The sequence below is a fragment of the Lynx canadensis genome, chromosome C1 (assembly GCF_007474595.2).
Source record: "Lynx canadensis isolate LIC74 chromosome C1, mLynCan4.pri.v2, whole genome shotgun sequence".
Classification (NCBI taxonomy): Eukaryota; Metazoa; Chordata; class Mammalia; order Carnivora; family Felidae; genus Lynx; species Lynx canadensis.
The window spans coordinates 183,317,328-183,335,238 of record NC_044310.1 but is presented as its reverse complement, the minus strand read 5'-3'; the positions used below and the strand labels follow the sequence as shown (position 1 = coordinate 183,335,238).

Below are 17,911 nucleotides of genomic sequence, written 5' to 3'. Positions count from 1 at the left end.
CTTAACATATAGTAGATGAAAGAAGCAGTATAGAATTGTATGTACAGAGTAATATCAACCGTATGGAGAAATGAAAAGTGGCTCAAGATGCATAAAGTGGTTGTCTCTGGGTTGTGATAGTATGCATGGTTAAAAAAATACTTTTGTGGGGCGCCTGGGTGGCTCATTCGGTTAAGCGGCCGATTTCGGCTCAGGTCACGATCTCGCGGTCCGTGAGTTCGAGCCCCGCGTCAGGCTCTGTGCTGACAGCTCAGAGCCTGGAGCCTGTTTCCGATTCTGTGTCTCCCTCTCTCTGACCCTCCCCCGTTCATGCTCTGTCTCTCTCTGTCTCAAAAATAAACATTAAAAAAAAAATTAAAAAAAAAATACTTTTGTTTTCTTACTCCTCAGTGGTTACTATGCTTTTGTAATCATTGGGAAAGAAAAAATGAAAGAGAATAAAGACGAAATGAAAATTAAAACTCTTAAGTGGGTCTGCATTTTAAGAATATCCTTTTTTTTAACTTGATCCATTTCAATATTAGATCTTTGAGAATACACTAATTTTTTGACAGTGGTTAAAATTTTATATTTATTTACTTTTTTTCTTTAAAGATACTCCTGGGCATGGAAGCGGATGGGCTGAGACTCCTCGAACAGATCGAGGTGGAGATTCAATTGGTGAAACACCAACTCCTGGAGCCAGTAAAAGAAAGTCACGTTGGGATGAAACACCAGCTAGTCAGATGGGTGGAAGCACTCCTGTTCTGACACCTGGAAAGACACCAATTGGCACACCAGCCATGAACATGGCTACCCCTACTCCAGGTAGAAACTTTCCCATTGGAAATACTTTTTACCGGAAATATTTTGAATGTTTTTCTCTGAGGTATTCTGTATGTTATTAATGTTTATTTTTAGCAAGAATGACCAGATATAAAAAGAAGTCTTGATTTGAGTTGATAATATAAAGCAATTATGAGGTTAACTGTTTTATATCCCAAGGACCTATGTAATGATAAAGACTTAACGCTATAGATTGTTACAGAAATTTGCTTTTTTTGGTAGGTCACATAATGAGTATGACTCCCGAACAGCTTCAAGCTTGGAGGTGGGAAAGAGAAATTGATGAGAGAAACCGTCCACTTTCTGATGAAGAATTAGATGCCATGTTTCCAGAAGGATATAAGGTAATGTGGTATTTATAATGTGAATTTTCTTTAAGTGTTCTTTGAAAAAATTAATTGGTCAGGTTTACATTGGCTTTGCCCAAATTTACTACTGCTAATTCTTTTAGCTATTTCCAAAAAGTAATAGAGTTGAAAAAACTGAATGATACAAAGCTTTTATTGCTTTTGGAAAGTGAGAAATTTCAAGGACTTCTAGGACCATACTTTGAGAACTTGCTGCCTTTGGGATATGGAATAGCTTGTTGCCTCAGTTCATCATAGTCTCAGGATTAAGCTCACATTAGATCATGGTTATTTTACTTTGTGTTTCACAAGATTTTGTGTATTTAAATTCATAGATTGCAAATGAACACAAAGAATATTGTTTTTACTGTATCAAGTTAATTTTGAGTTATAAAATGTACCTGGCATTCAGGGACCATTTGCTGGTCTAAAGGTAGTCTGTGGTCATATAGCTGGAACTAGATTCCGATGGCCTCTACAGAGCCTTATATTGCTGGTGCCCATTGCTTTTAAGAGTTTGTATATGTATGTTTTTCCCCCTTGTTAGTTTTGTATTAGAGTGTTTCAAGTGTGCATGAATTTCTGCTTTAAACTTCTTGTAGCCTCCACATAATGCTGTGGGTATAGACATTTCTGCAACTTACTGTTGACTTCCTGAATGTCTTCTCAGTTACAGTCATTGATTACCTTAATATCCATAGGAGATAAAAATCTTTCTTAGTGAATCTTAAGTAAATTTCTTGGTTTAATCAAATGGTGTATTTTATAGGACCTTGGTAAATATTTTGGTTTTAGTTTTTTGTTTTTTTTATTTTAGAGAGCACGAGCAGGGGAGAGGGGCAGAGGGAGAGAGAGACTCTTAAGCAGGCTCTGCACTGAGTGGACCAACACTGGGCTCGATCCCATGACGAGATCACGACCTGAGTTGAAATCAGGAGACGCTCAACTGACTGAGCTACTCAGGCACCCCAGATTTAGTTTTTATACATTTTGTCAAGCAACTTAAATACTAAGATTCTTGCTTTTATGGTGCAGAGATTTGTATGAATCTAAATTTTAACTTTATTAAAATTAACCCTTTATATATTATGTGTACTTTGTGAACTTATTTCCATTTATGACATGTCGGCTCACCAACATGTTTATATAGATTAATGTTTGAGAGTGATCAGAATTTTATAAGCCTGCTTCATGTATCTCCTCATTTCCCCACATTACTAATATTCTTAATGTGCTTTTTAATCAGCAAATGAGAAATGTCTGTCATACAGATTTAAAAAAAATTTTTTAATGTTTATTCCTTTTGAGATAAAGAGAGAACAAGAATGAGGCGGGGAGGGGTAAAGAGGGAGGGAGACACAGAATCTGAAGCAGGCTCCAGGCTCTGAGTTGGTCAGTACAGACCCTGATGCGGTGCTCAAACTCCTGCACTGTGAGATCATGTGACCTGAACTGAAGTTGGATGCTTAACCCACTGAGCCACCCAGGTGTCCCTGTCATACAGATTTTAAATGATAGAACAAGCAGGAAGCTTCTTAGCTAATAAACTGTTAAGATATTTTAAATACAAATATTACTGTGTTATTTTATAAAGTCAAGAAAATCCTAAACTGTCTTTTAACTGTATTAGGTACTTCCCCCTCCAGCTGGTTATGTTCCTATTCGAACTCCAGCTCGAAAGCTGACAGCAACTCCAACGCCTTTGGGTGGTATGACTGGTTTCCACATGCAAACTGAAGATAGAACAATGAAAAGTGTTAATGACCAACCATCTGGGAATCTGCCATTTTTAAAACCTGATGATATTCAGTACTTTGATAAACTTTTGGTAAGTGATAATAGCAGAACTGAAATACCATTTTTTATTTAGGACTTACAAATCACAGTATCTTAATCTAACTGCATTTTCTTTTTGTTTTGCTGTTAGGTTGATGTTGATGAATCAACACTTAGTCCAGAAGAGCAAAAAGAGAGAAAAATAATGAAGCTCCTTTTAAAAATTAAGAATGGAACACCTCCAATGAGAAAGGTAAGTACTAGTTCATTACATCGTCATGTTCACTATAGTTTTATGTTTAGAAATTTATAATTAATCTCTTCATCTTTACCATGGGCATAGTGTAAGGGAAAGAAAGGTGTAGTATGAAGGATTTAATTTTTTTAATCAAACAGCTTTATGCTAATACAGATGCTGAAAAATGAGATTCTCCTTTTTGTTCTCCGGGCCTTTTTATAAATTTTTTTTTTAAGTTTATTTATTTTGAGAGATGCAGAGATCTGCAAGAGCGCTAGCCAGGGAGGGGCAGAGAGAAAGGGAGAGAGAGAATTTCAAGCAGGCTCCATCTTAGAAACTGTGAGATCATGACCTGAAGCAAAATCAAGAGTCAGATGTGACTGAGCCACTCAGACGCCCCTCTAACTTCAGAGTAATTTGATGGGAATGCACTTATGCTAATGTGTAAGATGTCTGTGAAGTTTATACTAAAAATATTAAGGTAAAGAAAATCATGGAGTAATTAGTTCTTTCAGAATGCTTAATTATAAGGGAATATACCTTCTACTCTTTTTTTTCCCCCCCAGGCTGCATTGCGTCAGATTACTGATAAAGCTCGTGAATTTGGAGCTGGTCCTTTGTTTAATCAGATTCTTCCTCTACTGATGTCTCCTACACTTGAGGATCAAGAGCGTCATTTACTTGTGAAAGTTATTGATCGAATATTATACAAACTTGATGACTTAGTTCGACCATATGTGCACAAGGTGTGTTGTTCTAATTAGTGTTTCTAATAGTTGGATAATTTTTAATATAAAAACAATTAATGGATTTCTTAAGTCACTTATTATTTGTGAAATTTAAAAAATTCTTAAAAGGTAATAGCTGATGCATGCATTCACAACAAAAAAGGGAAATTTCACCCCCCTGTAAGACACTCCACAGAGTTAACCAATATTATATTTATATGTCCTTTTAGACCTTTTTCTTTGCACAAGTATATATCACACGTATACAAATGTATGTGTGTAGATATTGAAGGAACTTTTTGTCATCTTGATTAAAATGGTTTCATATTATTCATACTTTTTCATTTACTTTTATTGGTATTATGTTAGGGTAAGAAAAGATACATGTCTGTAGCATGCCATTTGGTGTTAAGGACCCATCTTTTTGCTGGTGGTAATAATGGCTTAGAATTGTTAAATGAAGATCAGTGTAGTTTTTTTTTTTATGAATTTTTTTTTTAATTTTTTAATGTTTGGTTTTGAGAGAGAGAGAGAAAGAGTAAGTGGGGGAGGGCAAAGAGAGAGGGAGACACAGAATATGAAGCAGGTTCCAGGCCCTGAGCTGTCAGCACAGAGCCCGATGTGGGGCTTGAACCCACGAGACATGAGATCATGACCTGAGCCAAAGTCGGATCCTTAACTGACTGAGCCACCCAGGCGCTCCAGAAGTTGTTATTTTTTTAAATATTGAATATTTGTTACTCTGTGATGAACAGTTCTCCCCAGTTTTTATATGGGGTTTAAAATTGTGTAATTAAAATTTTTAATTGTCCCTTGTTACAAAGTCCTGGTAATTATAAATTTCCTAGCAAAATATGTTTTGTATGCTTGTGTGTATAAATTACATAAATGACCTATAATAAAGTTTTTTCAATATGTATTTAATTTTCTTACACGAGTATGACATTAGTAATTGGTGTGAAAGTGTAGCTCTTTTTCTTTTTTAGATCCTTGTGGTCATTGAACCATTGCTAATTGATGAAGATTACTATGCTAGAGTGGAAGGTCGAGAGATTATTTCTAATTTGGCAAAGGTAATTTACATTATATTTCTAGAGAAGAAAGTTTTGTATCCATTGATGGGATTATTTGATTATAGAAGGAAAGCGTTGAGGGTTAATGTTATCAGCTGATGAGTGTCCTTCTTGACTTTTTAGGCTGCTGGTCTGGCTACTATGATCTCTACCATGAGACCTGATATAGATAACATGGATGAGTATGTTCGTAACACAACAGCTAGAGCTTTTGCTGTTGTAGCCTCTGCCCTGGGCATTCCTTCATTGTTGCCCTTCTTAAAAGCTGTGTGTAAAAGTAAGAAGTCCTGGCAAGCGAGACACACTGGTATTAAGATTGTACAGCAGATAGCTATTCTTATGGGCTGTGCCATCTTGCCACATCTCAGAAGTTTAGTTGAAATCATTGAGCATGGTAAGTTGTGATATAACTTCGTCTCTTTAAAAATTATTTTTACTTATTAAAAAAGTTTTTTTTTAATGTTTATCTTTGAGAGCGAGAGAGAGAGAGACTGAGTTTGAGCAGGGGAGGGGCAGAGAGACGGAGACAGAATCTGAAACAGGTTCCAGACTCTGAGCTGCCAGCATAGAGCCCGATGCAGGGCTTGAACTCAAGATGAGCAGTGAGGTCATAACCTGAGCCAAAGTCAGATGCTTAACCGACTGAACCACCCAGGCGCCCCATTACTTCATCTTTTGTAAAATAGGTGTCCTGAAATTTGGGCTACTGATTTGGAGAGATAAATGGAAGGGTTCTACCTACAAAAACCCCATGTAATTTGTGATGGGGTTTATTACGTTATCTGCTAATAGGCTTTGGTTCATATTGGCTTTTGTCTAATTTTGTCTAGTATGAACAGATTCTTCATTTTGACTAAATAATGAGCTTGTGAAAATTAAGTAATGTTGTCACTTAGTTACAACCTGTGTTTGGTTTTTTCTAGGTCTTGTGGATGAGCAACAGAAAGTTCGGACCATTAGTGCTTTGGCCATTGCTGCCTTGGCTGAAGCAGCAACTCCTTATGGTATCGAATCTTTTGATTCTGTGTTAAAGCCTCTATGGAAGGGTATCCGTCAACACAGAGGAAAGGTAGGTTTGGTTCACCAGATAGATTTTATTTTTCTTTTCATTTCCACTCATTGAAGTTAAGGCAATTAAATCTAACTTACTAAGTATACATATTTTTTTTTACTTTAAAATAGGGTCTGGCTGCTTTCTTAAAGGCTATTGGCTATCTTATTCCTCTTATGGATGCAGAATATGCCAACTACTATACTAGAGAAGTGATGTTAATCCTTATTCGAGAATTTCAGTCACCTGATGAAGAAATGAAGAAAATTGTGCTGAAGGTAAGTATTCCAAATTGTTGTCATGGATTGGTTCACGTAAATTGGGTGTGTTTCATGGTTCAGAGAATGTTAAAGCCCAAAACTATTTAACTATTGTTAAACCAAGACTGTATTTACTACTATTTTTTAACCTTTTAGGTGGTAAAGCAGTGTTGTGGAACAGATGGTGTAGAAGCAAACTACATTAAAACAGAGATTCTTCCTCCTTTTTTTAAACACTTCTGGCAACACAGAATGGCTTTGGATAGAAGAAATTACCGACAGGTAAACTTTTCATTGTAAAAAATATTTTATCTTTTTTTTTTTTTTTTTTAAGAGTGAGCATGAGTTGGGGAGGGGCAAAGGAAAAGGAAGAGAGAATCTTAAGCAGGTTCCACACCCAGTGCAGAGCCCACCATGGGGTTTAAGGGGCTCTATCTCAGGAACGTGAGGTCATGACCTGAGCCAAAATCAAGAGTCAGACACTTAACTGAGCCACTCAGGCCCCCCGTAAAACATATTTTCAAAGGGTGCCTGGCTGGCTCAGTTGGTAGAGCATATGACTCTTGATCTCAGGGTTGTGAGTTGAAGCTTCGTATTGGTCATGGAACCTACTGAAGAAAATATTTTTAAATAATCTTTTCAACTAATTCTTTAGTTAATTTGAATGAATATTAAACATTGTTTTTGCCCTGGTCTCAAAATATGTACTTGATTATAAAAGGAGATGTATTTAGTCAGCTAATTAACTTCCATTTTGATTTTGCATTCTAGGATAAATACTCAACTATGAATTAATGTCTTTGTCTAGTTAAAAGAAATACTTAATCTGGGCTAGGTGAAACATGAGTACAATCTTACCTTAAATCATTTTGACTTACTCTCACATTTATGTTTTTTGGGTTACCTTTTTCTTAAAAGTTTTTGAAACCGGAATTAACTGTTCTCAGCCTATTTGCTGGCTTGGATAATACCTAAAAGGTTTCTTTCCTCCTGTCTTTAGTTAGTTGATACTACTGTGGAATTGGCAAACAAAGTAGGTGCAGCAGAAATTATTTCCAGGATTGTGGATGATCTGAAGGATGAAGCTGAACAGTACAGAAAAATGGTGATGGAGACAATTGAGAAAATTATGGGCAACTTGGGAGCAGCAGATATTGATCATAAACTTGAAGAACAGTTGATTGATGGTATTCTTTATGCTTTCCAAGAACAGACTACAGAGGTAATGATACAGATTATTACAACAAATTGCTGCTGACCTTCATATTTGTAAAACACATTACTTTTCAACCTAATAATTATCACTGAAAAGTAATTGAATTTGAAATTTTAAAAATGCTCATGTTCTCATTTCAGTTGTCTATGATTTAAATTTTTTAGATTTGATTTTGTTAAATTAATCTTAGTATATTTAAAATTTGTTTTAATGTTTTATTTTTTTGAGAGAGAGAGAGAAAGTACAAGTAGAGAAGGGGCAGAGAGAGAGGGAGACACAGAATCTGAAGCAGGCTCCAGGCTCTGAGTTATCAGCACAGAGCCCAACACAGGGCCTGATCCCACGAACCATGAGGTCACGACCTGAACCGAAGTCGGACGCTGAACCGACTGAGCCACCCAGGCACCTCTGAATATTAGTATATTTAAACTATTCGGGCACAAACTGAATTGTAGTTTCAATGAATGTAGTTTTTAAATTTAACGTAGCTTTTCTTTTTTTAGGACTCTGTAATGTTGAATGGCTTTGGCACAGTGGTCAATGCTCTTGGCAAACGAGTCAAACCTTACTTGCCTCAGATCTGTGGTACAGTTTTGTGGCGTTTAAATAACAAATCAGCAAAAGTTAGGCAACAGGCAGCTGACTTGATTTCTCGAACTGCTGTTGTCATGAAGACTTGTCAAGAGGTAAACTTTTCTATCAGATTCTTATTTTCCCACCAAATAGTTCCATGTGAATAGTAACATTTTAACTTTTTTTTTTTATTATTATTACAGGAAAAATTGATGGGGCACTTGGGTGTTGTTTTGTATGAGTATTTGGGTGAAGAGTACCCTGAAGTATTGGGCAGCATTCTTGGAGCGTTGAAGGCCATTGTAAATGTAATAGGTATGGAATTTGCTGGTCATGAAAGAATTTTTTTATTTTGTTTTTTTAAGTTTGTTTTTTTGAAAGTAAGATACAGAATCACATTTAGGAATTGAGTAATGATGTCTGATACATGGTTTTAAGCACTTCAAAATCATAGTTAAGTCAGGATGTCACGAAAGTTGTTTCCTAAAACTCATTTATATTGTACTTTAAACAGAAAAGAGGGCAAGTTTAGGACCTGTAAAGAGAGGTGAGAATAGTTACCAACTCAAAAAACTTTGAAGTCATGGAATAGAGAATCCTAATAAAAACAGTGTCTCACCTGAAACGTATTTGAAAGGTGTGAGGAAACAATGCTGAAGTTTTAGTTTTAGGAGACGAAATATTGTATATTTCTTTACCCTTGAATTAATAAATGATTATGGCAGGTTTTTCTGTTTGCTGTCATGTTTCAGGAACATAACCAGAGAGAAAAGTGGATTTATCAAGTTGTTGTCTCATTTTTATTTATATCCAATTCTTTATCCATTCAGTTTTCTAACCCAAAGCAAAACACAAGTACATTACAAATGTCCCCTTGGGTATGGAGAGCAAAGCTTTCATTATTTAAGAAAATTATGATGTAGCAAACAAATGGTCTCTTCTCTTTAATCTTTAGTTGAACATGACTTCTGCAAAAGTAACTTCTGTATGGTTAAGAAGAGCCAAAATAACCTAGCAGGAGGTCAGAATAGCTGACTGATAGCCACTGTTTTTCTCATTTTAGTAAGGGGTTTTTATGCAGTATAGGAGATCTTTGAACCATTGCATTGACATGTAATCCCCAATTTAGCCCTGTCTTCTATACTTGAAGATAGCTACTTGCCAAAAATCAGTTACTTGGCCACTTAAGGGGCTCTGGTTTGCAGGGAGTTGTAAACCATATTGTTGGTCAGGGAAACATGGGAAAAGCAATGGAGAGAGAATCAGAACAAGCAGTTCTAGTTAGAGCAAGAGCCCCTGCCAGCTGCCTCCTTTTTTCTCTCTTCATAGGTGTAAATACCATCCAAGTATGCCCTGCATTGCAGGGAGACTGGAGATCTGTTTGTTTTGCAGTTAAAGGGTAAGGGGGCCCTTTCTGGAAAATTTTGCTTTAATTTACATGTCTGCCTCTGGCTTATATTGTTGTGTATGGCCGGAACATAAACTGTCCCCATATTTAAATATGAGTGTACAAATACATTTCAGAACCAAATAAAACTCTTCTGTTGTTGAGTATCCATCATTTTTTAAATCACTTCACTAATTTCTTTTCATTTCTATGCATAATCAGAAGTTGTTAATAAAAAGTTAAAAACAATTCTGAGTCTGGTCAGAATATGGGGCTTTTTCTTTCCATAGGCAGCTGTAAGTTTATATTTATGCCTAGTCATCTATATTACATTGCTAAGTAAAAGGTAAAATGAACAAGTTATAGTTCAAATGTTTATTGATAGTGTGTTGACTTCTATTAAATAGGTATGCATAAGATGACCCCACCAATTAAAGATCTCCTGCCTAGACTCACCCCCATCTTAAAGAACAGGCATGAAAAAGTACAAGAGAATTGTATTGATCTTGTTGGACGTATTGCTGACAGGTAAGCAGATTACCTAAACATTTTTATGAACAGTATCGGTTTTTACGTTTAGCTCCTTTTTTATTCACTTTGCAAATATGTTTAATGTTGCTAATACAAACATATATGGTAAGACTATCCAGTGAAATGTTCTGTGAAATTTCAATTTGAGATGGTGATTAGAGGTGGCAATATAATTTTTAAGATTACTGCTTAAACTGAGTAGATAGTCATGTTTTGAGAACTGAATTTGCAAGTTTACCTTCTAAAATTTCTTATTATCAGAATTAACTTTTTTCTTTTTAAATTAGGGGAGCTGAGTATGTGTCTGCGAGAGAATGGATGAGGATTTGTTTTGAGCTTCTGGAGCTCTTAAAAGCTCACAAAAAAGCTATTCGTAGAGCCACAGTCAACACATTTGGTTACATTGCAAAGGCCATTGGGTGAGTATTACTTACTTTTATGTATGTATTTTTAATTTTGTAATAAACCCACTGTGTTGAAAAATGCTTTTATTTCTGTAGTAATCTCTAAAAGTGTGGTGTGAATAATGCAGGTGAGAAAGCATATCGTTTAACACTGACCTCCAGTTTTTGAAATGTTTTCTTAAATTTTAAATTGAATTAAAATGTATGGAGAGTTTTAAAATTTATTTTAATCACACCTCAGGTATTTTCAGAAAGGAAAACAGTACCATCTTTAGAATAATTTCAGATTTTAGCTGGTCCCTTTCAGGTATTGTTTAAAATATTAAGGGCAGTTCTTAATAAAACAATGAGCATAATTCAGGTCTCATGTTAATACTTTGTGTTTTTAAAATATTTTTCTAAAGCGAATCCACAGACAACTGAAATTATAACTAGTAGATAATTTGTGGTTATTTGCTCATCTCATCAGAACCAAACTAGAAGAAGTAGTCATTGTACAAAATGAGATACCACACATACATGTGGTTTAATAACAAAATATTTTTAAGCAATACAACATAATAAAACCCAGATTAATTAGAGTCTCCTTACCCCCTCCCTGTCTTTTGGTAGCAGTAGTAGAATAATTTATTTCAGCGGTGGTATAGTTAAGACTTTTGCAATGAATAGCTTTTGTGCTTTTTTAGCTTCAGTGTCTGTGGTGAAATAAATGCTTAGTGAATAGATGTTACAAAGGTGTGTGGGCGGGAAGGCAAGAAAAGAAAAGTAGATTATGTATTGAGGCATGAGAGACCACAGTTTGGATACTACTGCCTAGCTCTGGTGGCCATGTTTTGACCAGTCTAGAATTGTTCAGTCTAAAACTTCTTTATATTTTAGGAAGTTCACTAAAGACTAAAAATTACATTTGAAAATTACTAACCATTTGAATTTTTTTCTTCAACATATATTTTAATTTGATGAAGTTTTTAAGTAGAAATAAGTACCGGTGCTAAGTGACATTATTGTATTTAATCATAAAATTACAAAGTTGCCAATAATTATTTACCATAAAGTTTTATTCCTTTACTTTTTTTTCTTTCCAAAATTTGATTTACAATCTGACAGATTGCTGACACATTTATTTTTTTCAGTCCTCATGATGTATTGGCTACACTCTTAAACAACCTCAAAGTTCAGGAAAGGCAGAACAGAGTTTGTACCACTGTAGCAATAGCTATTGTTGCCGAAACGTGTTCACCCTTCACAGTACTACCTGCCTTAATGAATGAATACAGAGTTCCTGAGCTGAATGTCCAAAATGGAGTCTTAAAATCACTTTCCTTCTTGTTTGAATATATTGGTGAAATGGGAAAGGACTACATTTATGCTGTAACACCATTACTTGAAGATGCTTTAATGGATAGGTAAGTGACCTGAATTAAATGCAAGAAAGAAATCGTTATAATTCTTCCTTTATTTTAGAACTTATTGAAATAATTATTATGTGACCTATTTGTTAGTGATGCAGTTAAAGAAGGGGGAATATGAGACTGAATTTTTATGGAAGTGAATATGACCATTCTCTCCAAATAACATGTATGCTATAGTGGATCCCCAAATTTTCTTTTTTAGGTGCTCCCTCCCCTTTTAAGCCCCCCTTTCATATCTTTAGACTAAAATACATTTTGAAAAGCAGTGATTGGTAAACTTTTGTTTTAAAAATTAATTGAAGTCATGGGGTGCAGGGGCAGTTCAGTTGGTTGAGCATCCAACTCTTGATTTCAGCTCAAGTCATGATCCCAGGATCATGTGATGATCAAACTTCAAATCCACGCTTAGCGTGGTGCCTGCTCGGGATTCTCTCTCCCCTTGCTCCTCTTCCCCAGGTGTGTACTCTCTCTCTAAAATAAAGGACAAGGAAAGAAATTAATTAAAGTCAAATATAGTTGGAGGAAATGATGAGCATGAGCTTATTGGTGTGGCAAAGAGACCTGATCTATTTAGCTTTTTATTAGTGCATGCGAAGCAAAGATTATTATTAGGCTTTGTAACTACTGAACATAGTTATATTATTCCCATTTTAGGCCCCCAGTTATTCAGACATTGACCACTGATACAGGACTGCTTGAGTTATTTGATAGATTCCTGATACCTTTAACTATCTGGACCGACATACAGCTTTAAACACCAAAGTAATTCATGTAAAGAAAGGTTCAGGGTCCAGGTAGTAAGGGAAGGGGTGCTTGGGTAGCTCAGTCACTTGAACATCTGATTTTTGTTCTTTGGCTCAGTCCATGATCTCTCGGTTCATGAGTTCAAGCCCCATGTCGGGCTCTGTACTGACAGCTCAGAGCGTGCTTGGGATTCTCTCTCTACTTCCCCCTCCCCTTTCTCTCTCTTCTCAAAATAAATAAACAAAAAAGTCCCAAGTTGTAAGGGAAATGACTGTTTTAGCTCTTTATTTTTCAGGAAAGATAAGGTATCCAAATTAGAAATAATTCAATTAGTCTTGTGTACACATTAAAGTTACTTATTCATGACGTTCCAAAAGGGAGGCTTAACAGGATCAACAAGTTACCAACAAGGTATAAATGCATGCAAGACATAGAGACAGACTAACAATCAGGTTCTGTAAAAGTCTAGCCACCTGGGGCCCAGTAAATCAGAAGCATATTGTTCCATATTCCTCAGTGAGGTGTGCCTGACCATCAGAGTGCAGCCATCAAAGTATGTGACCTGCAGTTAAAATTTATATTCTATGGGGGCGCCTGGGTGGCGCAGTCAGTTGGTCGTCTGACTTCAGCCAGGTCACGATCTCTCGGTCCGTGAGTTCGAGCCCCGCGTCAGGCTCTGGGCTGATGGCTCAGAGCCTGGAGCCTGTTTCCGATTCTGTGTCTCCCTCTCTCTCTGCCCCTCCCCCGTTCATGCTCTGTCTCTCTCTGTCCCAGAAATAAATAAACGTTGAAAAAAAAAATTAAAAATAAAATAAAATAAAATTTATATTCTATGTACTATTTTTTTCTTAAATTTTTTAAATGTTTATTTACTTTTGAGAGACAAAGCATGAGTGGGGGAGGGGCAAGGAGAGGCTGCCTGCTGAAGCAGGCTCCAGGCTCTGGAGCCCAACACGGGGCACGAACCCATGAACTGGGAGATCCTGACCTGATCCGAAGTTGGCCACTAAACTGACTGAGCCCCCCACGCGCCCCTCTGTGTACTATTAAGTTGAGGTGTAACTTGTCAAAAACTTCCAAATGAAAAGAAACAAATACCTTTGGGAAATTGATTAATGAGGAATGCTGCTTTACTATAAAGTGTACTTGATTAAGTGTTTTTATAGTAAGTAAGAAATCAGGATGCTAGCAAGTTCAGTGTTTTTTCTTCTGTCTTTAAGGTGTTGTTACCTTTGAGGGCAAAGTGTATGAACTTGTTGTTTATACTCATCACCAACTTATCTGATGTTTTTCCCAGCTGAGTCACTGTAGAATAAATAACTCCATGATTTGTCATAAATTCAGTTAACATGGGAGATGATAGAATTCTTACTCTGTTGGTTTGAAAAAATTTTTGGTCCTTCTCCCCAAATTGCATTTTTGAATGAAACTTAAAATTTACAAGGGAGGGGTTTTAATTTTAATTTAGTTGTCTCTTATATAGCAGTGTTGAATCACTTTTCAAGTCTATTAAATTGATAAGAGTTTAAAATGAGATTACTGTTATTCATATCTAAGAGTCATGTATCCCCTCTTTAGTAGCATAGTAAAAGTGCACTGCACAGGGCTCTCTTGCTCATATTCCTTTCAAAGGTTAATTGGGAATTATTTATTTTTGAGCCACAGTGAAGTTTGTGTCATTAAAGTAAAAATTCTCAAGGGGAATCCTGAATCTGATACAGAATGTTGTATATTCTAAAGGCATTTTATATCAGGTACATAAAGTATGAGATGTTTGCATTTGTTCCCTGCACCGAATTTGTAATTTAGTTTCAAATTAGGACAGGTAAGTGTTTCCTGTAAAACTAAGACCATTTTAACAAGAGGGTTTTTCTTTTTCCACCTGCTACAGGGACCTTGTACACAGACAGACGGCTAGTGCAGTGGTGCAACACATGTCACTTGGGGTTTATGGATTTGGTTGTGAAGATTCACTGAATCACTTGTTGAACTATGTATGGCCCAATGTGTTTGAGACATCGCCCCATGTAATTCAAGCAGTTATGGGAGCCCTGGAGGGCCTGAGAGTTGCTATTGGACCATGTAGAATGTTACAGTATTGTTTACAGGTAAGGTTAAGATTTTTAAAAGGTTACTCCATTAAAAAAAAAAAAAATTAGTTGAATTAAGTCACTGTTCTTAATTATGAGTAGGCTAGTTTGTACCATATGGGAAAACAGTTGTGGGGGGAGAAGAGATTAGATTTTGTCTTAGGTTGTTGCAATTTTGTGCCTTTGTCAGGTTTTTTTCTCTTAAAGAGAAATGTTTGGAATCCCGTCTTTATGGTTTGTTGGTTAGTTGTGCTAAGGTTATATATGTTACTGAAAATTGAAATAATATAACCTTCTAATTACTCTAGGGTTTGTTTCACCCGGCCCGGAAAGTCAGAGACGTGTATTGGAAAATTTACAACTCCATCTACATTGGTTCACAGGATGCTCTCATAGCACATTACCCAAGAATCTACAATGATGATAAGAACACCTATATTCGTTATGAACTTGACTATATCTTATAACTTTATTGTTTATTTTGTGTTTAATGCACAGCTGTTTCACCTCTTAAACTTGCTTCGATTTGGTGATGTAAACTTTTAAACATTGCAGATCAGTGTAGAACTGGTCATAGAGGAAGAGCTAGAAATCCAGTAGCATGATTTTTAAATAACTTGTCTTTGTTTTTGATGTTAAACAGTAAATGCCAGTAGTGACCAAGAACACAGCGATTACACACACTATACTGGAGGAATTTCATTTTTAATTCATCTTTATGAAAATTTAGAATTCATTCCTTGTGTTTAAAGGGAATGTTTAATTGAGAAATAAACATTTGTGTACAAAATGCTAACTTGTGTGTGTTTTTTGAACATGACTTGTAAAATGCGGAACTTTGATAAAGTATTGGTTTGTGTAGAGTAAGTGGCTTAATTTTATTTTCTGTTACCTGGTTTATAGAAAGTAGTTAGCAGAATATAAACTATATAAAGTGATGGCATCTTTGTCCAATTCCATTGTTCTGTTGATAATGACATCAAGAAGAGTAGTAGCTTTGGGGGTTGTTCACCTCAAACTAGCACAACTGTTCTATCACCGTAGAGAATATAGCATCTTTGCTAACCTGTATTGAGTAATAATATTTTGCACTTACATAGCGCCTTTCATCTCTTGATTTCTCAAAATGCTTTATGAACATGTTTAGGAGAAATGATTTAAGTCATATCTAACTCTTGAGTCTGTGTCTAGAAAGTGGGTAAGGTATCTACTTTGAAACTGCTTTCTACTTAAGTATTGCTAATAGAATAAGACAATCTTTGGGCTCTTTCCCATGTCATAAGCCAGTACTCAACAATGTATTCAGTAAATACTTGTTGAACACTTAAACTGTATACCAGCCACTGTGCTTAGTGTAGGGGATGCAAAGGTGCTTTTGACCTGCCCCTTGCCCTTAAGAAATGCAGTATAATGGAAAAGGGGAGACACATCTAGTTGCGTATTACGTACTGTGTTATTACACAATTGCAGCAGCTAAAATGTCTAGGTTTGCTTAGATCTATAGATGTTAAGCGTAAGTTGGAACACCATTTAATTTTAGAGGAACTAAGCATTAAGGTAGTGCTTACCATATTTTGGCAACTACTTTAAATATATTTTCAGCTTTTCCCAGAAATCCGACCAAAAATTTCTTCATTTTAGTACTTTGACTACCCATAGCAGTTTTGCCTCCTTATTTTAGTACTTTGGTGAACTCGAATGGGAAATGAGATTCTACAGCAGAGTATGCATGGGATGGCTCTGCTACTTTAAGTAAAACTGTTACACTGTGACTAAGGAGTTTGTGCCTCCAACGGTTAACACTTAGTGCTTCCTGTGTTGGAGGCTCACATGACAGTTTGTAATTGCCTGACTTTTACAATATGAATACTGAGCAGTAAAGGACTCTTCAGGCAGAAGTTGTAACTCCTTATTGTTCCTTGTGTAACATTGTGACAACATGTCAGCGTGTCCTAGAACACAATTTTCCAGATCATCTTTTTATTCTTTGAAGTTTTTGTAACAGTAGCCCCCATTATAACTTTACATCTTACTATTCCTTGTAGTTTATGTCAAATGACCTTCAGTAATTTCTAATCATGAAAATTGCAGAAAATGGTTTCGAAGCCAGAATTTGGTTTTAAACTGGTCTTGGAAAAATTTAGTTGTATTTTCACCTCAAGAAGTTGGGTAACTTCAATTTTCTTGGGCCCTTCCTGTTTATGGAAAACATATCTGCTTTGTAGTGGCAAAATGGAGCAAAAGAGACCGCTTTATATGACTTTTACTGATGCAAATCATTTGAAGGCAGGTGAGGGAAATACAGCTATGACCTTAAAGGATGGGACCAAATAGAGGCTCATAGGTGTTTGGATAATTTTATATGCTTATTGAATAAGGAAAGCATTTTGTGATACACTCATGTGAAAGACGCTATGTGAAGTTTTAACTCGTTCAAAGACTTTCTCACTTTCTTTTGGTGTTTCTTAAAGCCAAACTTAAGCAGGAAGAAAATGTTCTTAAGGGATGACAGTGGGTGGGTTTTTCTGTGGGCTTTTGTTGGTTTTTCTGTGGGCCCTCTAATGGAATTGATCTCTTTGGCTGTTCAATTTTTTCATATTGTATTTTTAAAATTTGTTGTACGGTGCCCTGTGAGCATCAAGTACCACCAGATGAATAAAACTTATTATATCTAAAGTCTTAGACCAGTTTTTAATCTTAGTTGACTATCGTTGTTGCACTACAGTGTTGTGGTTGTGCCATTTAAATAATATTGCTCTTTGGGTGGTTTTCCAGAAAAGGGAACTTCATAATGAAAAATCAAGAACTTTTTCTTTAAATTAAGAAACTGAAAACAATAGTGCCGCCCTATCTATGGGTTTAATTGCTTGACTCTTTGGTTTCTAGTGCTTCTTAAATCCCTTAGGTTAAAGGAAATAGAAACTACAGCTATTACAATTTTTCAGTTTTGGCATACTGACATTTTCGGTTAGATAACCTTTTCATTGTAGGGATCCTGTCCTGACAGATGCCAGTAGCACCCACCCCAGTTGTGACAACTAAAAATGCCTCCAGATCATGCCTCGTGTCCCTTGCAGGGCAAGATTTCCCTAGGTTGAGAACCATTCAGACTTGTTTAAACAGGATAAAATTAAAGCATGATGTATAAAGCATTTTCATTTTGGGCAGCATTTGCCTAGGAAGTGACTAGAAATACTATTTCACAAATACTTAAACACCTACCTTGGGTTAAGTGCCACACAGGTCTTGGGGAAAG

General features: G+C 36.0%; 1 protein-coding gene across 5 annotated transcripts in view; it reads left to right on the top strand.

Annotated features, from left to right (window-relative positions):
* SF3B1 (splicing factor 3b subunit 1) overlaps positions 1–17,331 on the top strand; it is a 42,640-nt gene extending 25,309 nt beyond the window's left edge. For 3 of the 5 annotated variants that reach the window (XM_030327284.1, XM_030327285.2, XM_032594458.1), the window contains 18 exons: positions 595–807; positions 1,048–1,169; positions 2,803–3,000; positions 3,100–3,201; positions 3,753–3,932; positions 4,901–4,987; positions 5,111–5,381; positions 5,911–6,056; positions 6,170–6,316; positions 6,455–6,580; positions 7,299–7,520; positions 8,018–8,200; positions 8,291–8,402; positions 9,882–10,002; positions 10,293–10,424; positions 11,543–11,815; positions 14,457–14,673; positions 14,964–17,331. In XM_030327284.1, the coding sequence (XP_030183144.1) occupies positions 595–807; positions 1,048–1,169; positions 2,803–3,000; positions 3,100–3,201; positions 3,753–3,932; positions 4,901–4,987; positions 5,111–5,381; positions 5,911–6,056; positions 6,170–6,316; positions 6,455–6,580; positions 7,299–7,520; positions 8,018–8,200; positions 8,291–8,402; positions 9,882–10,002; positions 10,293–10,424; positions 11,543–11,815; positions 14,457–14,673; positions 14,964–15,122 (3,011 nt within the window). In that variant the 3' untranslated portion in view covers positions 15,123–17,331. Of the gene's footprint in view, positions 1–594; positions 808–1,047; positions 1,170–2,802; positions 3,001–3,099; positions 3,202–3,752; positions 3,933–4,900; positions 4,988–5,110; positions 5,382–5,910; positions 6,057–6,169; positions 6,317–6,454; positions 6,581–7,298; positions 7,521–8,017; positions 8,201–8,290; positions 8,403–9,416; positions 9,487–9,881; positions 10,003–10,292; positions 10,425–11,542; positions 11,816–14,456; positions 14,674–14,963 lie in introns of those variants that run through there. The other 2 variants (XM_030327286.1, XR_004344037.1) reach the window with 2 other exon arrangements.
* The last annotated feature ends 580 nt before the right edge of the window (positions 17,332–17,911 follow it).